Source organism: Manis pentadactyla, chromosome 4 (genome assembly GCF_030020395.1).
Source record: "Manis pentadactyla isolate mManPen7 chromosome 4, mManPen7.hap1, whole genome shotgun sequence".
NCBI classification, from domain to species: Eukaryota; Metazoa; Chordata; class Mammalia; order Pholidota; family Manidae; genus Manis; species Manis pentadactyla.
In genome coordinates, this window is record NC_080022.1 from 96,443,809 (window position 1) to 96,464,727 (window position 20,919).

General features: G+C 37.1%; 2 protein-coding genes across 6 annotated transcripts in view; both read left to right on the plus strand.

Moving 5' to 3' along the window:
- The window catches only part of RSBN1 (round spermatid basic protein 1), a 48,712-nt gene extending 44,100 nt beyond the window's left edge, over positions 1–4,612 (plus strand). The window contains 1 exon segment of the mRNA XM_036923401.2: positions 32–4,612. Within this exon segment, the coding sequence (XP_036779296.2) occupies positions 32–505 (474 nt within the window). The 3' untranslated portion in view covers positions 506–4,612.
- A 2,041-nt stretch (positions 4,613–6,653) lies between these two features.
- PHTF1 (putative homeodomain transcription factor 1) overlaps positions 6,654–20,919 on the plus strand; it is a 56,974-nt gene continuing 42,708 nt past the window's right edge. For 2 of the 5 annotated variants that reach the window (XM_057500525.1, XM_036923405.2), the window contains exons 1-3: positions 6,654–7,131; positions 7,407–7,481; positions 8,115–8,171. In XM_057500525.1, coding sequence (XP_057356508.1) covers positions 7,437–7,481; positions 8,115–8,171 — 102 coding nt within the window. In that variant the 5' untranslated portion in view covers positions 6,654–7,131; positions 7,407–7,436. The remainder of the gene's footprint in view (positions 7,132–7,406; positions 7,482–8,114; positions 8,172–20,919) is intronic. The other 3 variants (XM_036923406.2, XM_036923403.2, XM_036923402.2) reach the window with 3 other exon arrangements.

Genomic DNA, 20,919 nt, shown 5'->3' on the forward strand with positions numbered 1-20,919 from the left:
AAGTCTCATACAGCTTTTTTCCTCTCTTCAGTGTGTACAGTGGGTGGATGAAGCTAAATTAAACCAAATGAGGCGAGAAGGCATTCGTTATGCTAGAATTCAGCTATGCGACAATGATATTTACTTCATCCCTAGAAATGTCATTCATCAGTTCAAAACAGTGTCAGCAGTGTGCAGCTTAGCTTGGCATATAAGGCTTAAACAGTACCACCCTGTTGTGGAAGCCACTCAGAACACAGAAAGTAGTTCTAACATGGACTGTGATTTAACTGGAAAGCGAGAATTAGAAGTTGAACCCCCGTGTGTGAGGATAAAAACTGAATCTGAAGAAACATGCACAGAGATGCAGCTTTTGACAACTGCCTCGTCATCCTTCCCACCTTCATCAGAACTTAATCTGCAGCAAGATCAGATGACTCAGCCTATTCCAGTTTTAAAGGTGGAAGGTAGACTGGACTCTGACCAGCAACACAATCTACAGGAACATTCAAGCACTCCTGTGTGATATGTACATATTCAAACACATTTTTTAACTTTTTTAAATTTTGATGTGAAGTTATAGTTTTATAACTGGCTTAAGTTAAGTTTTATTGGAGAAATCTTGCCTATAATTCTATAAAGAGAAATGACATTCCACAAATGTCAAGCATATCTTTTTTACCAGATTATGCAAAGTTAAGAGTTGTATCTTATCCCGTTAGTGCAGTATGTAATAGTGGGTCTGCTGCTATTTTCTGTTTTAAGGTGTGAGGTAACAATTCAATCTCTTCTTCAAATCAAAATGAGAATTCTCTGGAATAACAGATTCTTATTTGGTAAATTAGTCACTTCCCTTAATTTTATCTTGCCTTGTCTCTTGCCATATTTGCTGTTTTTATGATAGAAGATCAGGTTTATAGTTTAGTATTTGTGTCTTTATGGCACAGATTCAGTTTCTACAGTAAAAATGGCATACATTGCAGGCAAGAGTTCCTGCATCTTGTGCTTGGGCAAGTAAGTTATCTGGTTCCAACCATAAAAAACAGGTAGTTTATAAGGAAAATTCAGTGGCTCTCTGGTTTCTTAACAAAAGAGAAAGCACAGCACTTTCTGATCCAACTGTCTTTTTTGTATCTGTTATTTAAAGCCCAGTGGACATTTCAATTAAAAATATATAAAGATGAATAGTCCTTGGTCACTCATTATCCATGGTTCATTAATCTCTTCTAGAATAGATGATAACTGTGGAAGATATTTTGGGTAAAAGATAATGTTGACATGATACTCTATTGTTCTGCTTCCTAGCATCCTCACATTTTGTGTGGATACTTTTGCTTCCTTAAACTGATCACGAGTATCAAACATAGAGAATGATACCAATCTTTCTGATGAAGCTGCCATATTTTGTGCGTGAAACTTAGGAAAAACCATTTTTGTCAGCTGGCATCAACCTCTTCATGATAAAGATCTGTTGAGACACTTCAGTTTTTACTGGTGAAACCTGGGTTTATTTACTATTACTCTGTGTTGCTACTAATAAAGAATATGGCACTCGACTTCATCCTAGAGTTTCAGGTATCCTAATGCTTAGTGCCTGAGTATTTAAATTTTTTTCCAAACAGGCACAGTTCATATAGCTAGTGTAGTCTTAACTTCCTGTTATTTTAGAATGTTAATGTAATACACATTTCGCTTTCTCTTATTTAATAATACAGTAGACCTTTTGTTTATTAAAGGGAGAGTACTCCCCACACCTAAGACCAGATTTCTTGTATCTACCTGGTTATAGTGCAATTGGAGATTTTCTTTTTCTTGGAGGGTGAGATTTGGAATATTTACATTAACATAGGCAAAAAAAAGATGCTGCTTTATTGTCTGTCACCATGAAAACTTAGCTGCATCTTTTGAAATATCAAATACGAATTTTCTCTAAAATATTCTGAAATAGGTTAAATCTTATATAAATATTACTTTGTGCAATATTGTGTAGTTAAATGCATATTAGCAAAGTAGAAAGGTCACTGTGTAAACCGATAGAAAAGTAACCATCAGCAAATACTGCAGTGATTAGTTAGAATCTGTACTATTCCTTATATATATGTATATGTATGTATTCTCTGTTACAAAGGATGAAGAAATAGAGAAACATTCAGTGTAAACCATTTGTGAATTGGAACTGATGTTGGTTTTAGTTATCTTTGTAAATAAGGTAATTAGAATGGTATGAAAAGTAATGTGCTTATTGCAGGGGTGCTATAAAATCTTGGGTATAAATTCTAGGGTAAAGTGGTTTAGCAAGACTAGTTTTTAAGGGACTTGACTTTAGGGTGTTTTTGTTATTTGAGGGGAGGGAGATAATCACAAAGTATGCAGATTTGGGTTATTTCTTGTATTTGTTTTCTGTCCAGAAGAATTTCATAGAGCTTTACTAGGCTGTGCAAAGTAAAATTCTTCTCAGGCAACATTTGCTTTTTAAAATAATCATAAAGAACAAGGTTGTTAAAGCAAAAACTTTATTTTTATTTTTCTTGTCTTCCAAGATCCGATTTCCCCATCTCCCACTTGCCGTCCAGCAGATGCCATCTGTCATCTAAGCTGGTCATTGCTAATAAACAAGGAGACTGTCTCCTGACAGCCAGCACTGTGTATAATCACTCAGGAACCAGCGGATCTGCAAAGACCTACAATCAAAAGCAAATCCCCATTTTCCTTTTATAAAACAGTCTACCCTCACCTCCAATATAAAAACATTAAAGGAGTATAAAAATGTTTAAAATCATGTACTAATAAATTCATTGTATGTTAGAATTGCAATAGAATGGAGAGAGAAACACTTAGCTAGTAATGTATCTGGAAACTGAATGTCCTATGTGAGTTTAGATTTTAATAGCATGCTTTAAAGACTGATGAATATAAAAGAGCAAGTTTTGAGTTTCTTACTGCTTTCAAAGCTGTATCCTAGTTAGTGATACAAATGATTGCAACTTTTCTAAATCTTTAAATTACTTGGTTTGGTGGAGTGAGGCATGGGGCAATCTGGCGTCTTCTGATTTGTAAAGTAGTGATGGCAGTGAAGTTGTAACTGAAATTTCAGTCTATCTTCCTTTTTGGTATATTATCTGTTGTGCCAACTCTTTGAGATTACTTGCAGAATGTGGCTATAAGTTTTAGTATTTTGTGGAGCAGAGGGATATTTTAAAAATGTGCTTATGCAAAGGACCCAATAAATGAATATTCCTAACTTAGTAACTAGAGCGATTTTATGGTATTCATTAAAAAGGATAAAAGTCTTCCCCTGCCCCAGAAGTCATTCTGTTTACCAAGATATGCTAAGAGTAGGATTATGATTCAAAGAGGTGTCCCAAATTCATAAAGCAATAATAATAATAACCTACATATTAGTTTCCCCCTCCAAAGTTTTAACTCTTTAAAGGTGAATTCCTAGGCTTAATTGTACTTTGTTTGCTTATTCTGTACTTATAATTTGTTTCACTGGTAGTTTGTTATTTTCGAAGACTTGAAAGGTGCCCTTTCCCCTTAGAGACAGTTGGAAAATCAGTTGACTAATATTGCAAACAAGCTCTTGTCGGGGCAGGGGGACGTTTATTAAATAAAATCCTTTACTAATGTTAGGAGATGTATAGCATCATCTTGTGTAAGTTTTAATAGGCATAAATTGACTTAATGACTGGAGAACCGTTTTCCTTATTGCCTTCCCCTCTATAAATATTGTCTAGAATGAAAGCTAACTTAGGAGCAAGACTCCAAAATTCAAGAAAACCCTTAGTGAATATATTCTTGATTATTAATATTAGCCCATTATATTTTCATCTGTATTTGCCATTAAAAATTTATTTGCATTTATTATATCTTTAGGATAATTGAGTTTATGTCTTTGTAATGTTTTGGCATTGCTACAAGGTTTTTAAAAAATGAACCTTGCACTAGTACATGCCAGAGGTTCTTATTTCTGCTAATTCTTTTTTTTTTTTTTAAACAGGTTGTAGCTGTATTTATTGGTCATGCAGTAAGTAGAGGAAATGTACAAATGTTTTTCTTTAGCACATAAGGGACCTATCCTCATCCTGGAAGTTTGTTGCTTTAAAAGCAAGTATCTCTCCATAAATATTATGGCCTTCCATTTTCTTCATACATTTTTTAGGATCCACTTGTGCATGTAATTGAGACCACTGTCTCTTAATATAGCACTTTTCAATTCTCTCTAAAGAAATACTTATGTACTACTATCACATGTTGTAAATTTTCATGTAATAGTGTTTTCTGTGACTAAACTCCATTTTGATTGGCAGCTAAGACTTTTTTCCTGTGGCTTTAATTTATCCAAGAGGTCTTTGCATATAGATGAAATGTATAATTTGCCTGGCGGACTATTTGCGTTTTGTGGCCTTAGTTTGTTTATTGACATTAACAAGTGTTTTAAAAAGGTTTTTAATGAATAGTCTTAAATCTAAATTTGTGTGAATAATAATCCTTTTAACACAGTGCTTTTTTGTAGCTGTCTAAGTGTGTTAAATTGTTAAGCTATTTCTTTGTAAAATAGGACAATGGAATGCATAGGTTTTTTTTTCCTGTAAAGTATTTTTTTAATAAACAAAGTCTGATTTGTCCTTTACTGATGTTTCATGACAAAATGAATAGCACATGTGAATTTTAGCTACCTGCAATCAAAATGTTTTTAAAGTATTAATCCTTCTGTGATCCCCTATTATTTTCTAATATTTTAGAAAATCTTGAGACTTTTCTTTCCTAAAAAGGTAGTAGGTATCTGGAGAAATTCCATACACATTGAGATGCAAGTAGTTTTGGAGAAGAAGAAAAAATTACGCTTGGCATTTGTGGCAGTTATGCCTCCTGCCTGATGCTTAAATTGGTTTATATCTTTATGAGAGGATGATCAAATTTTTAATCTGGTGATGGTATTTTTTAAAGTACATGTATGCAGTGTTAATGAAGGTGTCTAGGTTTTTCAGATGTCATTGATATGTTAAGTGTCACAATGCAATGGATTTTTTTCCTCATCAGTTTTTGTGTGAACTTATTGAGTTATCTGTCCTAAGCACAGAACCCTTGGCTCTGATTAGGAAAGGAAAAGGGAGGGAACTAAGGTTAGTTAACTACAGTGGGCCAGGCATTTTATTTGAGGGTATCTCATTTAATCCATTATCCTTCAGTAGGAAGGTAACAATCCAGTCTCCATCATAATACAGGTGGGAAAACAGACTTGTTAGGTTAAATAAATTGCCTAGGCTCACATTATTTGGTTATTTGGAACATGGATTTGAATTCAGTTCTGGGTTCAAAACTCATGCTTTGGTAAGTGGCAGCCTTATGATACACTGAAAAGTTTATTCAGGGGCTCCTGAAAGATGATTTGCTGCTTAGTACTATTCCCTAATGAACTCAACCTGATTCCATGTTCTACCAACTCCAAAAGCCTCTGTGTGCTAGGTAATGAAGTAAAATGTTTTTGCTATTAATGTAATGTACATCTTAAATATTAGACAAAAACTGACTTTTTTCCATTTGTCATTTATCTTTTTTTTTTTTTTAAGTTGGGCATTTGTCTTAAAACCCAACAGAATTGTAATGCTTTAAGGAAGGGAAAGCAAAAAGGAAAACACCCAATGTATGCAATAGAAAAACAAACCTGGGTGAACTGGTTTTTTTTTGTGGAGTTTTGTGGAGTTTTTTAATTTTCTTAGCAGGATTTTCCTCATCGGTAAAATGGGGATGACATCCACCTGAGGATGATTCAGTGATGTTGTGAAACATTTAGAACCGCACTTAGGCTTTCAGTGGTAGCTAATCTAACCAATTTGTCTGTCAGTAGCTTTACCCGACCCAAATGCTACATGCTGGGAAAGTACTCTGCTCTGGGTGAGGTGAGAATGATAGTAAGAAGTCAGTTTTCTGTTAATGGCCAAGAAATGTATATAGGAGGAAAAAGGCTTAAACCTTACTAACGTTTCCTTAAATATTCATTTTTGGGTGCCGTTCCTTTCTCCTGACCTCTCAGCCTGCTTTAATTCTTAACCTAGAAACCTCCCCACGGCCACCTTTACCTACCCTAATTGGGAAAAGGGCCCTGGAACTGCCCGAAGCCTTGCTCCTCCTCTTCCCTTAAGCTTGAGTATCCAGAAAGCAAGTAAAGCCCCCGAACTGCTGAGGGGCGGGAGAGGAAGGGAATTACTAAACAGCAGCCTACCAGGCCCTTCGTTCCAGGTCAGCGTAAATTCATGAAAACACTCGTTTACTCGGCAGAGATGGGAAAACCTATGTTCCAGGCTCGTGCCAGGCCGTGGTCTCTGATTTCTTGGAGACCACGGCGCACTGGGGAAAACCGACAGTAATTAATGAAGCACAAAAAAGGACATAAAAGTGTTAAACAGAAACGAACGGGAATCTATTAGAATACCGGGACCGACGTCCTTCAGATCAATGGCTGGGAAAGTCATTTCTGAGGAAGTGATCCGAAGGGTGAACGGGGGAGCTGCGCTCAGATTAGATCGCTTTGCCGCAATACGCAGGCCGCTCCATCCCGCAGCCGGGCGGAGGCGCCGCGCGAAGGCCCGGCCGAGGGCGGGGCCACCCTTGCTGGAAAACCCGGAAAGCGGAAGCTGCGGCCGGCCTGCCCCGTGGTTTGCCGCGCTTCTCTCGCCCGGCTCTCGGCCGGCTGAGTCATGGCCGCATCAGGCCCGGCCGAGCGAGGACGCGTCCGCCGCCCCCAAGCATCTTCCTCCGGGTCTTGCGGCCTTTGCACCTGACTTTTCCAGTCGGCAAAAGCCTTTTGCCATTGCCGTGGCGACCAGCGGCCTAGCAAGGACTCCCTTCACTTTTTATCCCCTTCCTTTCCAAGTTCGTTCTTTTATTTGTTTTGGGTCAGTCTCTGGTGACCCTGTAGGTCGGGTTTGGAGGGCACCAGGTCTGCCCTCCTCTGGGCGCTGAGCGGCCGGTTGCCTCTAAGCTGGGGCGGCTTCCGCGGTCTCCATGGTAACGGCCCCGCTGGCGTCTCCGCATCCGGGAGAAGATGGGGCCTGCCGGGCGCATCGCCTCGCCCCCGGCCTTACGGCCCGGCCGGGGCCACTGAGGAGGAAGGTCCCGGCCACCGGGCTGAGGGGCAGCAGGCACCAGGTGAGAACCCGACGCTGGGCGCGGAGGCTCCTGCGTCCTCGCCTCCCCTCCCCCTCATTCCTGAGCACACCCGCACAAAATATCGCAGAGAGGCTTCTCCGGTCGCCACTGCGCCAGAGGTTTTTGGGGTTGGCTTTTTTTTGTTCCGGCAAGCAGCCGGCGAAAACGACAGCAGCTCATGGAGGGGCTGAGCGAAGTGGTCTTAGAGTTCTACCCAAATTGGAAGAGTACCTTTCAGCAACTGGACTCACCGACTGGCTTCCCTTCATTTTCAGTGAAATCCCATTCTCTGGCTGGAGACACAGATGGCCTCAAATGAGAGAGATGCTATATCGTGGTACCAAAAGAAGGTAGTATCAATATTTTTATTCGTAAAACATACTTCCTGTAAAAAGCTCCCACAGAGAAGATGTTCGTTTTCCCTGAACTTGGTATTGCCAGGTATTCTTGCATGTTATCTCTCAACATAAATGGAAAACTGATGTACAAGGTCATCAGGTCTTTTGAACTTAGCTCCAGGTCCCCGAATAAGATTTTCAAGTCACCTCCCTTCTCCATGCTGGACACGCAATGCCACAGCCATGCTTTGATAGTTTGCTTCTGACCCAACTGCTGTTTTTTCAGACATGAAACTTTATTTGCGCAGCTCAGGTTTGTACTGGCAACAGTCTTACTGAGCTGTTGAATACGTTTTATTCCTCTCTAGTTTTACCACTGATGTTTTCCTTAAAAAGTGGACATATCTTTTCAGATAATACTTAATTTGAAATATTTTGAACATTGATTTTTAACTTACTTTTAGATCCAGCTATGTTAGAATTTTGAAGGAAACAGACCTTGGAAATATTAATTTATTCTAACCTCTGAGAAGCGCATTTTCCAGAAACCATATAGATACTTAATAGTCCCATGACTTTGGTGAGACTTGACCGAAATAAAAGGATTTCCTCTGCATCATTTAAAAAGCCTGCTCTCTATTTCAGATTGGAGCATATGATCAGCAGATATGGGAAAAGTCAATCGAGCAGACTCAGATTAAGGTAAATTGATTTTTTAAAATTCTAGCTTTGTTTTACTGCTTTAATGGAAGAGTGTATTGTACATACTTTAAAAAAATCTGCACTTACCCATCAAGTGTGGCATTCTTTGAAGTTTATAAAGAAAACATCACTGCAAGCAGAATGATAAATGGCAATTGACATTTATCCTCAATATCAGGGAAATTAGAAGTGATTGGTCTATGATGAATTTGAAAGCAAATGTCACATGTAAATGGAGCTATGGCTACTTAACTCCAGCTGCTGTTACTTTGTGGCATTGCAGCCCCAGTATTGCCAGAGTTTTCAAGAGAAGCTGGGAATATACATTTTATATGTATAAAATGTACACACATTCATTCCTCCCTTCCCCCTCCTCTTCTCTCTCCTCTGCTCCTCTTCTCTTTCTTCCTGCCCTTGTGAGCCCAGGGAAACCCATTTGTGGCCTGAATCACTTTTCAGTTACTGGTTTAGAGTAGTATGGTGTTAAGTTTTTCAGGTCTTAAACATTTTTCTACAGTGCTCTTAGAACTGAGCAAATTCATGCTCACCAAGCAACCTAAAAGTGATGTGGATTCAGAATTCCAGTTTATTAATTTTTTTCAGTAGGTGAGGGTAGGGTTACATAATGTTTCAAAGTCAGGGTTGAGGGGTCAGCATGTACTGGGGGAGAGGATGGTGCAGATTAGTCCTAGAAAGCTTTCTCAGTAAGTCAAATGTAACTGGATAGTTTTGAGGGGTGTGGAAACACCATTCCTGCCTCTGAAAGAATGTCTCTCTCTATTGACTTCAGTGCTTCGATCTACAGATTCACAGTCTACTTCCCTGGAAATTGCTGAATAATGGCTGGCAGATTCTTGTTTTGGGGGCCTTTATTTTTAAAGATTTGGTGCAGACCCTCTATTAACACTTAAAAAAAATATGTATGTGTTGGTGTAATACAACTTAATCATTTGTTTTATTTACATCTAAGTAACATTGATTAGATTGGGATGTTTAAATCTCCAGTGAAATACATTTAACCAACACTTTTAGGGTGCATTCTTTTAAATGGCCAGTCAACTAGAAAGTTCTTTGACTTACATAGTACTTGGCTAGCTTTTCATAATTGTGTACAGTCTTGACTTTTTATATTAGTAGGACATGACGTTAGGATGACTAAATCTGCAAATTTTAGTTTTTAACTCTCTAAATTCTGTTCCCTTGTTCTTTTTTGAGCTGCTAAAAAGTATTGATACTAAGTATGGTATAATGGAAAGGGCACAGAACTGGGAGTTAGATCTCCTTTTGTGTTCTCTAGCTCTGTGATCTTGAACAAGCACTGTAGTTTGTTTGGGTTTTGGTTTCCTTATCCTTAAAAGAATTTTACTTTCTGCCACAAAATTTCTTACCTACCTTCTTCCACTACATAATTTAAAGATTTCCGTAACTCTTAACTTCCATGCCATTATATACATCCCTTCCTTTTAGTATATCATATCAATCAAAGCTATTTGTAAATCTGTATGCCTTTATAAGTCTCAAGGGCAGGAATTGTGTTTGTATACCATTCTTAGAGCATCTTGATTCATACTAGGAACTCAGCGTCTATTGTATTCAATTGAACCCCATCTATTATGAATATTTTTATTCATTATTCTCTCATAAAGTAATCTACCTAACAACTCCTTAGTGTATACTTTTTAATTTAGCAGCAGTGGAAAGAGTAAAATTAAGGGCAACTCTAAAAACTTACTAAGCTAATGTACCAACAGTCCTAGGTGCTAAGAATACAGCCAACAAGACACACATGGTTCTTGACTTCATGAATGGTGGTAGGAGGAAACTATGATATCTTTTTAAATATGTTTAAGTCTTAGACAAAAATTGACCACAGCACGGTATAGGATACAAAGAAATATTTAATTCATGTTAAAAATAAATTATAGAAATATATTTTGAAAACAAAAAATGAAAAGAAAATTAAAAATTAATAAACAATATTAACATCAGGTCAGTACAATAAAGTTAGAGATTACATAATAAAAATATTAAAAATTATAAAAGATATAAATTTAAAAAATCTTAACTTGGATCATGAAGAGTGGTATGAACTCTTCCACTAACACTTATTGGGCTACTATGTTAAAAGTATTTTGCTGTATGTTGAGCACAAGAGTAAAGGTATTTATAAAAAGAAGTATAGTAGTTGTTTAAGAGAAGAGTAAGTAGCCCAGTCTGATTGCAGTTTAAGTATGTAGATGAGATGATGGGACATAAATCGGATTGAAACTGATTTGGCTGCTTTACTAAGAACTTTCTTTAGAAAATGGAAAAATTTTTGTTATTTGAGTAGCAGGACCATATCATATCTGTATTTTTGAAGGATAGAAATAAAAATATAGATATTATAACAAAATCTATGGAGTACTTCCAAAGTAATGCTTAATGAAATTATCACTCTAAATGTCTGTATTAACAAAAAATCTCTGGATTGATAGAGTTACAGTGATTCAAGTGGTTCTATGAAAAATCTGGAGAAAAAAAACAGTAAGTCAAGGAATGGAACAAAGCATCAAAAATTAAAACAGTCATTATGTATCCTTCATTTAATAAACTATTTGCTAAGTACCTACCTGACATGTGTCAGGCAGCAGGCTAGGTACTATGTCTACATAATGATGAGCAAAAACACTCAATATTTTCCTTTTCATGGAGCTTCTAGTAAAGTGGGAGAGAAACAATAATAAAATAATACTATGAATGAATAAAAATTATGTTGTGGTAAACACTAAGAAGGACAGTTATTATTTACAAGCTATTATGCTTATATAAAAGGGAAATGGACCTAGTCAAGGGGGTCAGAGAATCCTTCCCTGAGTAATTGATGGTTCAAATAAGATCTAAAGAATAAGTACTAGTTAATTAGGTCAAGAACCAATACACTAATCCTACATAAACTCTTTCAGAAAATACATGAGGGAGTATATTTCCCAACTCATTTTGTGAGACCAGTATTACCCTGATTCCAAAGCTAGACAAAGATAAGAAAATTCGTTGTGAACATAGATGTGAAAATCTTAAACAAAATACTTGTTAACAAAGTCAAATTCAAAACATATAAAATGGATTATCTATTATGGCCAATTGGTATTTATCCTAGGAATGCAACATTGGTTAACTTTTGAAAATAATGTAATATACCATATTAATGGAAGAAAGGACAAAAACGACATGATCTCTGTAGAGCTAGAAAGAAAGCATTTGACAAAATTTAATTTCCATTGAAACTAGAAATAGAAAGTAATTTCCTCAATCTGTCAAAGGGTGTGTACAAAAAACCTATAGCTAACATCACTCCTTAATGATTAAAGACAGTATTGTGCCTCTAAAATTGGGAATAAAGCAAGGATGTCTTCTTTTACCATATCTATAAAACATTGTGTTGGGGATTCTAGCCAGTACAAGAAGGCAACGAAAAGAAAGTGAAAATTGCCTTTATTCATGATGACCTGATCCCATATTTAGAAAAAGTAAGGCATCTGTAAAAAAATTACTAACACTAATAAATTAGTTTAACAAGTTCTCTAGATGCAAGATTAATATACAAAAATTATTTGTATTTCTGTACAACAGCAATGAGTAATCCAAAAATGAAATTAAGGAAATAATTCACTCATAATAGTGTCAGAAAGAATAAAATACTTAGGAATAACTTTAACATAGGAAGTATAAGACCTGTACACTAAAAGCAAAACATTGCTAAGAGAAATTAAAGATCTAAGCAAATGGAGTAACATTCATGTTCATGATCTGAAAGACACACTATTATTAAGATGGTCCTTCTCTCCAAATATTTATAAATTCAATATAATCCCTTCAAAATACCATCAATATATTTTTTTTGTAGAAACAGATATGCTAATTCTAAAATTGATAAGGAATATAAAGGATCTAGGATATTCAAAACAAGTTTAAAAAGGACAGAGATGACTTACATTACTGGATCTAAAAATTTACTGTAATTACTCCTGTAGCAACCTAGGTAGTACAGTATTTGATGAGTAATAGGTCAGTGGAACAGAATAGAAGATCTAGAAATAAATCCTTATAGTTTTGATAAACTGATATTTGACAAAGATACCAAAGCAGTTCAATGAAGAAATGATACTCTTGTCAACAAATGGTGCTAGAACAATTGGATATCCATAAGTATAAAAATGAAATTTGATTCTCACACCATACACAAAAATCACTTAAAGTAGATCCATAAACTGAAGGGTCTTAAAATATAAGAACTAAAAAATATATATATATATATATTTCTAGAAGAAAACAGAGAGTATTGTTGTGACCTTGGGATGGGCAAAGATTTCATAGAAACACAGAAAAAAACTGATACATTTGGCTTCATCAAAATTTAAAAATGTTCTTCAAAATATCCCATTAAAAAAAATCAAAAGACAAGCCACAGAATGGGAGAAAATATTTTCAAATCATATATATATATATAATGGAGTATTTGTGTCTGTAATATATAAACTACTACAGTTCAATAAGAAGATGAAAAACCCAATTTAAAAATGGGCAATATTTGAATAGCTATTTCACCAAAGAAGGCAAATGAATGGCTAATGGTACATGAAAAGATGCTCAACATTATTAGTCATTAGGGAAGTACAAATTAAAACTGCAATGAGATACTACTATGCACCTATTAGAGTGGCTAAAATTAAAGAGACTGATATTCCACGTGTTAGCAAGGGCATGGAGCAACTTGAACTCTCATAGACTTGCTGTTGGAAATGGAAAGAGGAAAATACTTTGACACTTTCTTAAAAAGTTAAATATGTACTTCCCATGTGACCAGCATTACCACTCCTAGTATCTACCCAAGAGAAATAAAAACATGAGCACAGAGGATTCACGATGGCGGTGTGAGAGGTGAGACAGAGAATTCCTCCCAAAACCACAGACAGTATGAAAATGTAGTTAATTGATAAAACTAACCCTAAAACAACAAGAAAGAAGGCTGAACCAGACTGCACACAAACCTCACGAACAGAGCAGACCTCACGAAACAGGGTAACTGAAAGCCTTAATCAGGCGGGACTCAAGCCCTTCCTCCACCCCAGCTCACTGGCAGGAGGAAGAGAAACGGAGTGGGGGAGTGGGTGGAAGCCTGGGACTGCTGAACACCCAGCCCTGGAGGTCTGCTCTGGGAGCAGAACCCTACACTGTGTGGTGCTCTGGATGTTGGGGAACTCAGACGGGTGGAGTGCTTGAGAGACAGATTCCAGCCATTTATGGAGGAGGGGATCCACACCTGGCTGATCTGGAAGATGGGAAAGGTAGGCAGTCTGAGAGGCTTCCTAGCAGTGAGAGGGCTGCTGAAGGAGTGGTGTTCTCACGGAGCTTGCTGCGTGGGGGAGGGGAGAGCTGGACAAGGTTGTCTGGGGGCACTCTGCCCAGCTGATTGGGAACTTTGAGGAGCTCCAGGTGCTGCATCCCCCTGGCTGCCTACTCAGCTCTGAGGCCCCCCACTGTGACACGCAGCCTGCTGCGCCTCCCTCCTAGCCTGCCAACACCAATTCACAAAACTCCAGTCACTGTGCTGGCATCAGGCCAGCCAGAGGGAGGCCTCACCTACAACAGCTAGAGACGCAAAGCACAGAGGCTTACACCTGTGTGCTTGGCCCACTGGCTCTGACACTGGAGACAGGCACCGCAGACAAGAATCAGGAAATGGATCTTTCCTCCACCAAGGCACCAGCTCTGCTCCCCTATGCCCTGCAATCTCACTCTAGGGGCTGAGCAGCTCCAGAGACTGGAGCTTCTGGGCACTAGTGGGCACCACACAGAAATGTGAAACATCAGAAGAACATGGTTCAGACGAAAATCTCACAAACCCCAGAAAAAGGGTCAAGTGAAACTGAACTCACCAATCTGCCTGAAAGAGTTCAAAATAAAAATCATAAACATGCTTATGGAGGGACAGAAAAATATTCAAGAACTCAGGAACGAATTTAAGTTGGAGATTCAATCTGAAATGAAAGATAGAATGGAGGGATTTAAAAGCAGATTAAATGTAGTAGAAGAGATGGTAAATAGAATAGAAATTAGAGAAGAGGAATAAAAAGAAGCTGAGGCACAAAGAGGAAAAAAAAAGAATTCTAAGAATAAAAGAATATTGAGAGAATTGTGTGATGAATCCAGACAGAACAATATTCATATTATAGGGGTACCAGAAGAAGAAGAAGAGAGAAAAAGGGATAGAAAGTGTCCCCCAGATTAGGGAATAATTGCTAAAAAATTCCCCAATCTGGGGAAGGAGATAGTTTCTCAAGCCATGGAATGGAGGTGCACAGATCTCCCAACACAAGGGACCCAAGGAAGACAACGTCAAGACATGTACGAATTAAAATGGCAAATATCAAGGATAAAGGCAGACTTTTAAAAGCAGCTAGAGAGAGAGAAAAAAGATCACATATAAAGGAAAACCTATCAGGTTATCATCAGACTTCTCAACAGAAACCTTACAGGCCAGAAGTCAGTGGCAAGATATATTTAATGCAATGAAGCAGAAGGGCCATGAACCAAGAATACTATACCCGGCAAGGTTATCATTTAAATTTGAAGGAGGGATTAAACAATTTTCAGATAAGAAAAAATTGAGAGAATTTACCTCCCACAAATCACCTCAAAAGTGCATTTTGGAGGGACTCCTGTAGACGGAAGTGTCCCTAAGACTAAATAGATGTCACCCAAGGGATAGACAAAGAGTACAGAATATAACTCATAACATAGAATGGAGGAGGAAGAAAAAAAAAAAAAAGAGAACCTTTACGTTGTGTTTGTAATACCACACAAAGTGAGTTAAATTAGACTGTTAGATATTAAGGGAATTACCCTTGAACCTTTGGTAACCATGAGTGTAAAGCCTGCAGTGGCAATAAGTACATACCTATCAATAATCACCCTAACTGTAAATGCTCTGAATGCACCAATCAAAAGACACAGAGTCACTAAATGGATTAAAAAACAAGACCCGTCTATATGCTGCCTACAAGAGACTCACTTTAAACCCAAAGACATACACAGACTGAAGTAAAGGGATAGAAAAAGATATTTCATGCAACTAACAGGGAGGAAAAAGCAGGAGTTGCACTACTTGTATCAGACAAAATAGACTTCAAAATAAGAAAGTCACAAAAGACAAAGAAGGACATTACATAATGATAAAGGGGTCAGTCCAACAAGAGGATATAACTGTTGTAAATATCTATGCACCCAACACAGGAACACCTACATATGTGAAACAAATACTAACAGAATTAAAGGGGGAAATAGAATGCAGTGCAATTTAAGACTTAACCCTCCACTCACTCCAAAGGACAGATCAACTGGACAGAAAATAAGTAAAGAGACAGAGGCACTGAACAACATATTAGAACAGATGGACCTAACAGACATCTACAGAACACTGCACCCAAAAGCAACAGGATACACATTCTTCTCAAGTGCACATGGAACATTTTCAAGAATGGGTCATATACTAGACCACAAAAAGAACCTCAGTAAATTCAAAAAGATTGAAATTCTACCAACCAGCTTCTCAGATCACAAAGGTATGAAACTAGAAATAAATTACACAAAGAAAACGGAAAGGCCTACAAACACATGGAGGCTTAATAACATACTCCTAAATAGTCAATGGATCAATGACCAAATAAAAACAGAGATCAAGCAGTATATGGAGACAAATGACAACAATGATTCAACAACACAAAATCTGTGTGACACAGCGAAAGCCGTGCTAAGAGGGAAATATATTGCAATACAGGCCTACCTCAGGAAAGAAGAACAATCTCAAATGAAAGTCTAAACTCACAATTAATGAGACTAGAAAAGGAAGAACAAATGGGGCCCAAAGTCAATAGAAGGGACATAATAAAGATTAAACCAAAAATAAATAAAATTGAGAAGAATAAAAAATAGAAAGAATTAATGAAAGCAGAAGCTGGTTCTTTAAGAAAATAAACAAAATAGATAACCCCCTAGCCAAACTTACCAAGAAAAAAAGAGAGTCTACACATGTAAACAGAATCAGAAATGAGAAAGGAAAAATCACTACAGACATCACAGAAATACAAAGAATTATGAGAGAATACTATGAAAAATTATATGGTAACAAACTGGATAATGCAGAAGAAATGGACAACTTTCTAGAAAAATACAACCTTCCAAGGCTGACCCAAAAATAAACAGAAAATTTGAATAGACCAATTACCAGCAAAGAAATTGAATTGGTAATCAAAAAACTACTTAAGAATAAAACTCCTGGACCAGATGGTTTCACTGCTGAATTTTATCACACATTTAGTGAAGACCTAATACCCATCCTCCTTAAAGTTTTCCAAAAAGTAGAAGACGAGGGAATACTCCCAAACTCAATTCTACGAGGCCAACATCACTCTAATATGAAAACCAGGCAAAGACACAACAAAAGAAGAAAATTACAGACCAATATCCCTGATGAACATAGATGCAAAAATACTCAACAAAATATTAGCAAACCAAGTTCAAAAATACATCAAAAGGATCATCCATCATGATCAAGTAGGATTTATGCAAGGGATACAAGGATGGTACAGCATTTGAAAATCTGTTAACATCATCCACTACATCAACAAAAAGGACAAAAACCACATGATCATCTCCAAAGATGCTGAAAAAGCATTTGACAAAATTCAACATCCATTCATGATAAAAACTCAACAAAATGTGTATAGAGGGCTAGTACCTCAACATAATACAGGTCATATATAACAAATCCACAGCCAACATTATACTTAACAATGAGAAGCTGAAAGCATTTCCTTTAAGATCGGAAACAAGACAAGGATGCAAACTCTGCCTACTTTTATTCAACATAGTTCTGGAGGTCCTAGCCATAGCAATCAGACAACACAAAGAAATAAAAGGCATCCAGATAGGCAAGGAAGAAGTCAAACTGTCCCTGTTTGCAGATATTGTATATAAAAAACCCTCCAGTAATCCACTCCAAAACTACTAGATCTTATATCTGAATTCAGCAAAGTTGCAGGATACAAAAGTAATACACAGAAACCTGTTGCATTCCTATACACTAATGATGAACTAGCAGAAAGAGAAATCAGGAAAACAATTCCATTCACAATTACATCAAAAAGAATAAAATATTAGGAATAAACCTAACCAAGGAAGTGAAAGACCTATACCCTGAAAACTATGGGACACTCTTAAGAGGAATTAAAGAGTACACTAATAAATGGAAATTCATCCTGTGCTCTTGGCTGGGAAGAATTAATATTGTCAAAATGGCCATCCTGCCTAAAGCAATCTACAGATTCAGTGCAATCCCTATCAAAATACCTACAGCATCCTTCAATGAACTAGAGCAAATGGTTCTAAAATTCATATGGAATGACAAAAGACCCTGAATAGCCAAAGCAATCCTGAGAAGGAAGAATAAAGCAGGCAGAATTATGTTCCCTGACTTCAAGCTCTACTACAAAGCCACAGTAATCAAGACAATTTGGTACTGGCAGAAGAACAGACCCATAGACCAGTGGAACACAATAGAGATTGCAGATAGAAACTCAAGCATATATGGTCAATTAATATACGATAAAGGAGCCATGCATATACAATGGGGAAATGACAGCCTCTTCAATCGCTGGTGTTGGCAAAACTGGACAGTTACATGTAAGAGAATGAAACTGGATTATTGTCTAACCCTGTACACAAAAGTAAACTCAAAAGGGATCAAAGACCTGAATGTAAGTCATTAAACCATAAAACTCTTAGAAAAAAATACAGGCAAAAGTCTCTTGGACATAAACATGAGCAACTTCTTTATGAACATATCTCCCTGGGCAAGAGAAACAGAAGCAAAAATGAACAAGAAGGACTATATCAAACTAAAAAGCTTCTGTACAGCAAAGGATACCATCAGTAGAACAAAAAGACATCCTACAGTATGGGGGAATATATTCATAAATGACATATCTCATAAGGGGTTGACATCCAAATTATATAAATAGCTCATGCACCTCAACAAACAAGTACATAAGCCAATTAAAAAATGGGCAGAGGAACTGAACAGAAACTTCTCCGAAGAAGAAATTCAGATGGCCAACAGGTACATGAAAAGATGCTCCACATCGCTAATCATCAGAGAAATGCAAAATATCACCTCACACCAGTTAGGATGGCTAACATCCAAAAGACAAACAACAAACGTTGGTGAGGATGTGGAGAAAGGGGAACCCTCCTACACCGCTGGTGGGAATGTAAACTAGTTCAACCATTGTGGAAAGCAGTATGGAGGTTCCTCAAAAAGCTCAAAATAGAAATACCATTTGACCCAGGAAGTCCACTTCTAGGAATTTACCCTAAGAATGCAGCAGCCCAGTTTGAAAAAGACATATGCACCCCTATGTTTATCACAGCAGTATTTACAATAACCAAGAATTGGAAGCAACCTAAATGTCCATCAGTAGATGAATGGATAAAGAAGATGTGGTAGATATACACAATGGAGTATTATTCAGCCATAAGAAGAAAACAATTCCTACCATTTGCAACAACATGGATGGAGCTAGAGGGTATTATGCTCAGTGAAATAAGCCAGGCAAAGAAAGACAAGTTTCACTTATCTGTGGAGTGTGAGAATAAAGAAAAAACTGTAGGAACAAAGCAGCAGCAGACCTACAGAACCCAAGAATGAACTAACAGTTACCAAGGGGAAAGGGACTGGGGAGGGTGGTTGGGAAGGGAGGGATAAGGGCGAAAATGGGGCATTGCTATCAGCACACATAATGTAGGGGGGGTCACGGGAAAGGCAGTAATACAGAGTAGACAAGTAATGATTGGATAGCATCTTACTACGCTGATGGACAGTGACTGTAATGGGGTATGTGGGGAGTGCTTCATAATGGGGGGAGTCTAGTAACCATAATGTTCAAGTAATTGGACATTAATGATATCAAAATAAAAAAGTTAAAAAAAAAACATGAGCACATACAAGTGTTCATAGCAATACTAGTCATAATAGCCTAAAAAGTGGAAAAAAGTTCAAATGTTTATCAACTGGTAGGTGAATAAACAAATGTGTTATATCCATACAGTGGAGAATGACTCAGTAATAAAATTTGTCAATATATTCTACAACATGGATAAACCTCAAAAAAGTTAAGCTAAGTGAAAGAGGCCAGAAAGATATATAATGAAAGACTATATTGTATAAGTCAGTTTATATGAAACTTCTAGAAAAGGCAGATCTATGGAAGTAGAAAGTAGATCAATGATTGCCTCTGGCTAGGGTATAGGAACAGAGATTTACTGCCATTCTTGTTTTTGAGGTGATGGAAATGTCCTAAAGTTTAATTGTGATGGTGGTTGCAAAACTTTACAAATTTATTAAAAGTCCCCTAGATTAATTAATTACTAAAATTGTACACCTAAAAATGTGTGAGTTTTATAGTATGTAAGTTACATTACAATATAGCTATTTTCTTAAATCACAATAGAAAAAAATAGCATTCATAATATAGTACATAAGAAAGTCATACATATTCCTAATGAAAATTGTCTTCTAAAATTTCTTCATTGAGAGAATATATTAAATCTAAGGTCTAATGTTATTTTCAATAAAGCTCAACTTAGTACCTCTTAAAAAGAATAAAACAAGAATGGCCTCTATTAGTACTATTTAACATGCTGACTGAGATATATTTGCTAAGATGAGGAAAACATTCTAGTACTATCTTTTAAAATATTTTTCTTCGATTTTTTTTCTAGTTAGTACAGTAACAGAAACCAGTTTTTGAAAATTGACATGATTTTATAGCTAGAAAAATTTAAAAGGCCGATCATAAGCAGAGAGGTGACTTCAGCTGTTTTTGTAATGTTTTATTTATTTCTTAAGCCAGATGGAGGGTACATAACAGATGAGACTATTAAAGGTAACAGTTTGAATATGTGCATTTATCTCCATCTGATCTCTTCTGAAATCTCTCTAAAATTACAACAAAGAGGAAAAAGATATCAGTCCACAAGGATTAAAATTCTAGGAGTGAAGACTATAGCTAAGTGAGAGCTATTGACACAATTTTGAAAGTTGGAAAGTGAATGTAAAGAAAGTAACAATGTTAAATATCTAAGAGGGAATGCCAGTAGCAAACAAGTTAACTCCCTCAGTCTAACACTTACATTTACCAGTTTGTTAAAGGATATGATAAAGTATACAGGTGAACAGCCTAATGAAGAGATATGTAGGGCAAAGCCGGGGAGGGTCCAGAGCACAGGGGCTTCTATGCCTGTGGAGCTGTGATGTGTCATCCTCCTGCTGTGGATGTGTTTGTCAACCTGGAAACTCTGAGCGGTATTGGGATTTTAATGTATGCATGACCCATCATAACTCAGTTTTTAGCCCTTCTTCTTTCACAAGAGAATGGGGGGTAGGGCTGAAAATTCCAAGCTGCTAATCATGGTTTTTGTTGTTTCTGGTGACCAGCCCTCATCTGAAATCCGTCCAGGAGCCCTCCCAGAGTCACTTCATTAGAAACAAAGACATGCCTATCACCCAGGAAATTCTAAGGGTTTCAGGAGCCCTGTGTCAGGAACTGGGGACAGAGACCAATTTAATATTTATTATAAACCATAATACCACAAGAATATTTGGGATTCAAGCTTGGAGTCAGAAGGGAGTAAAGGGAAGTGAAGCAGG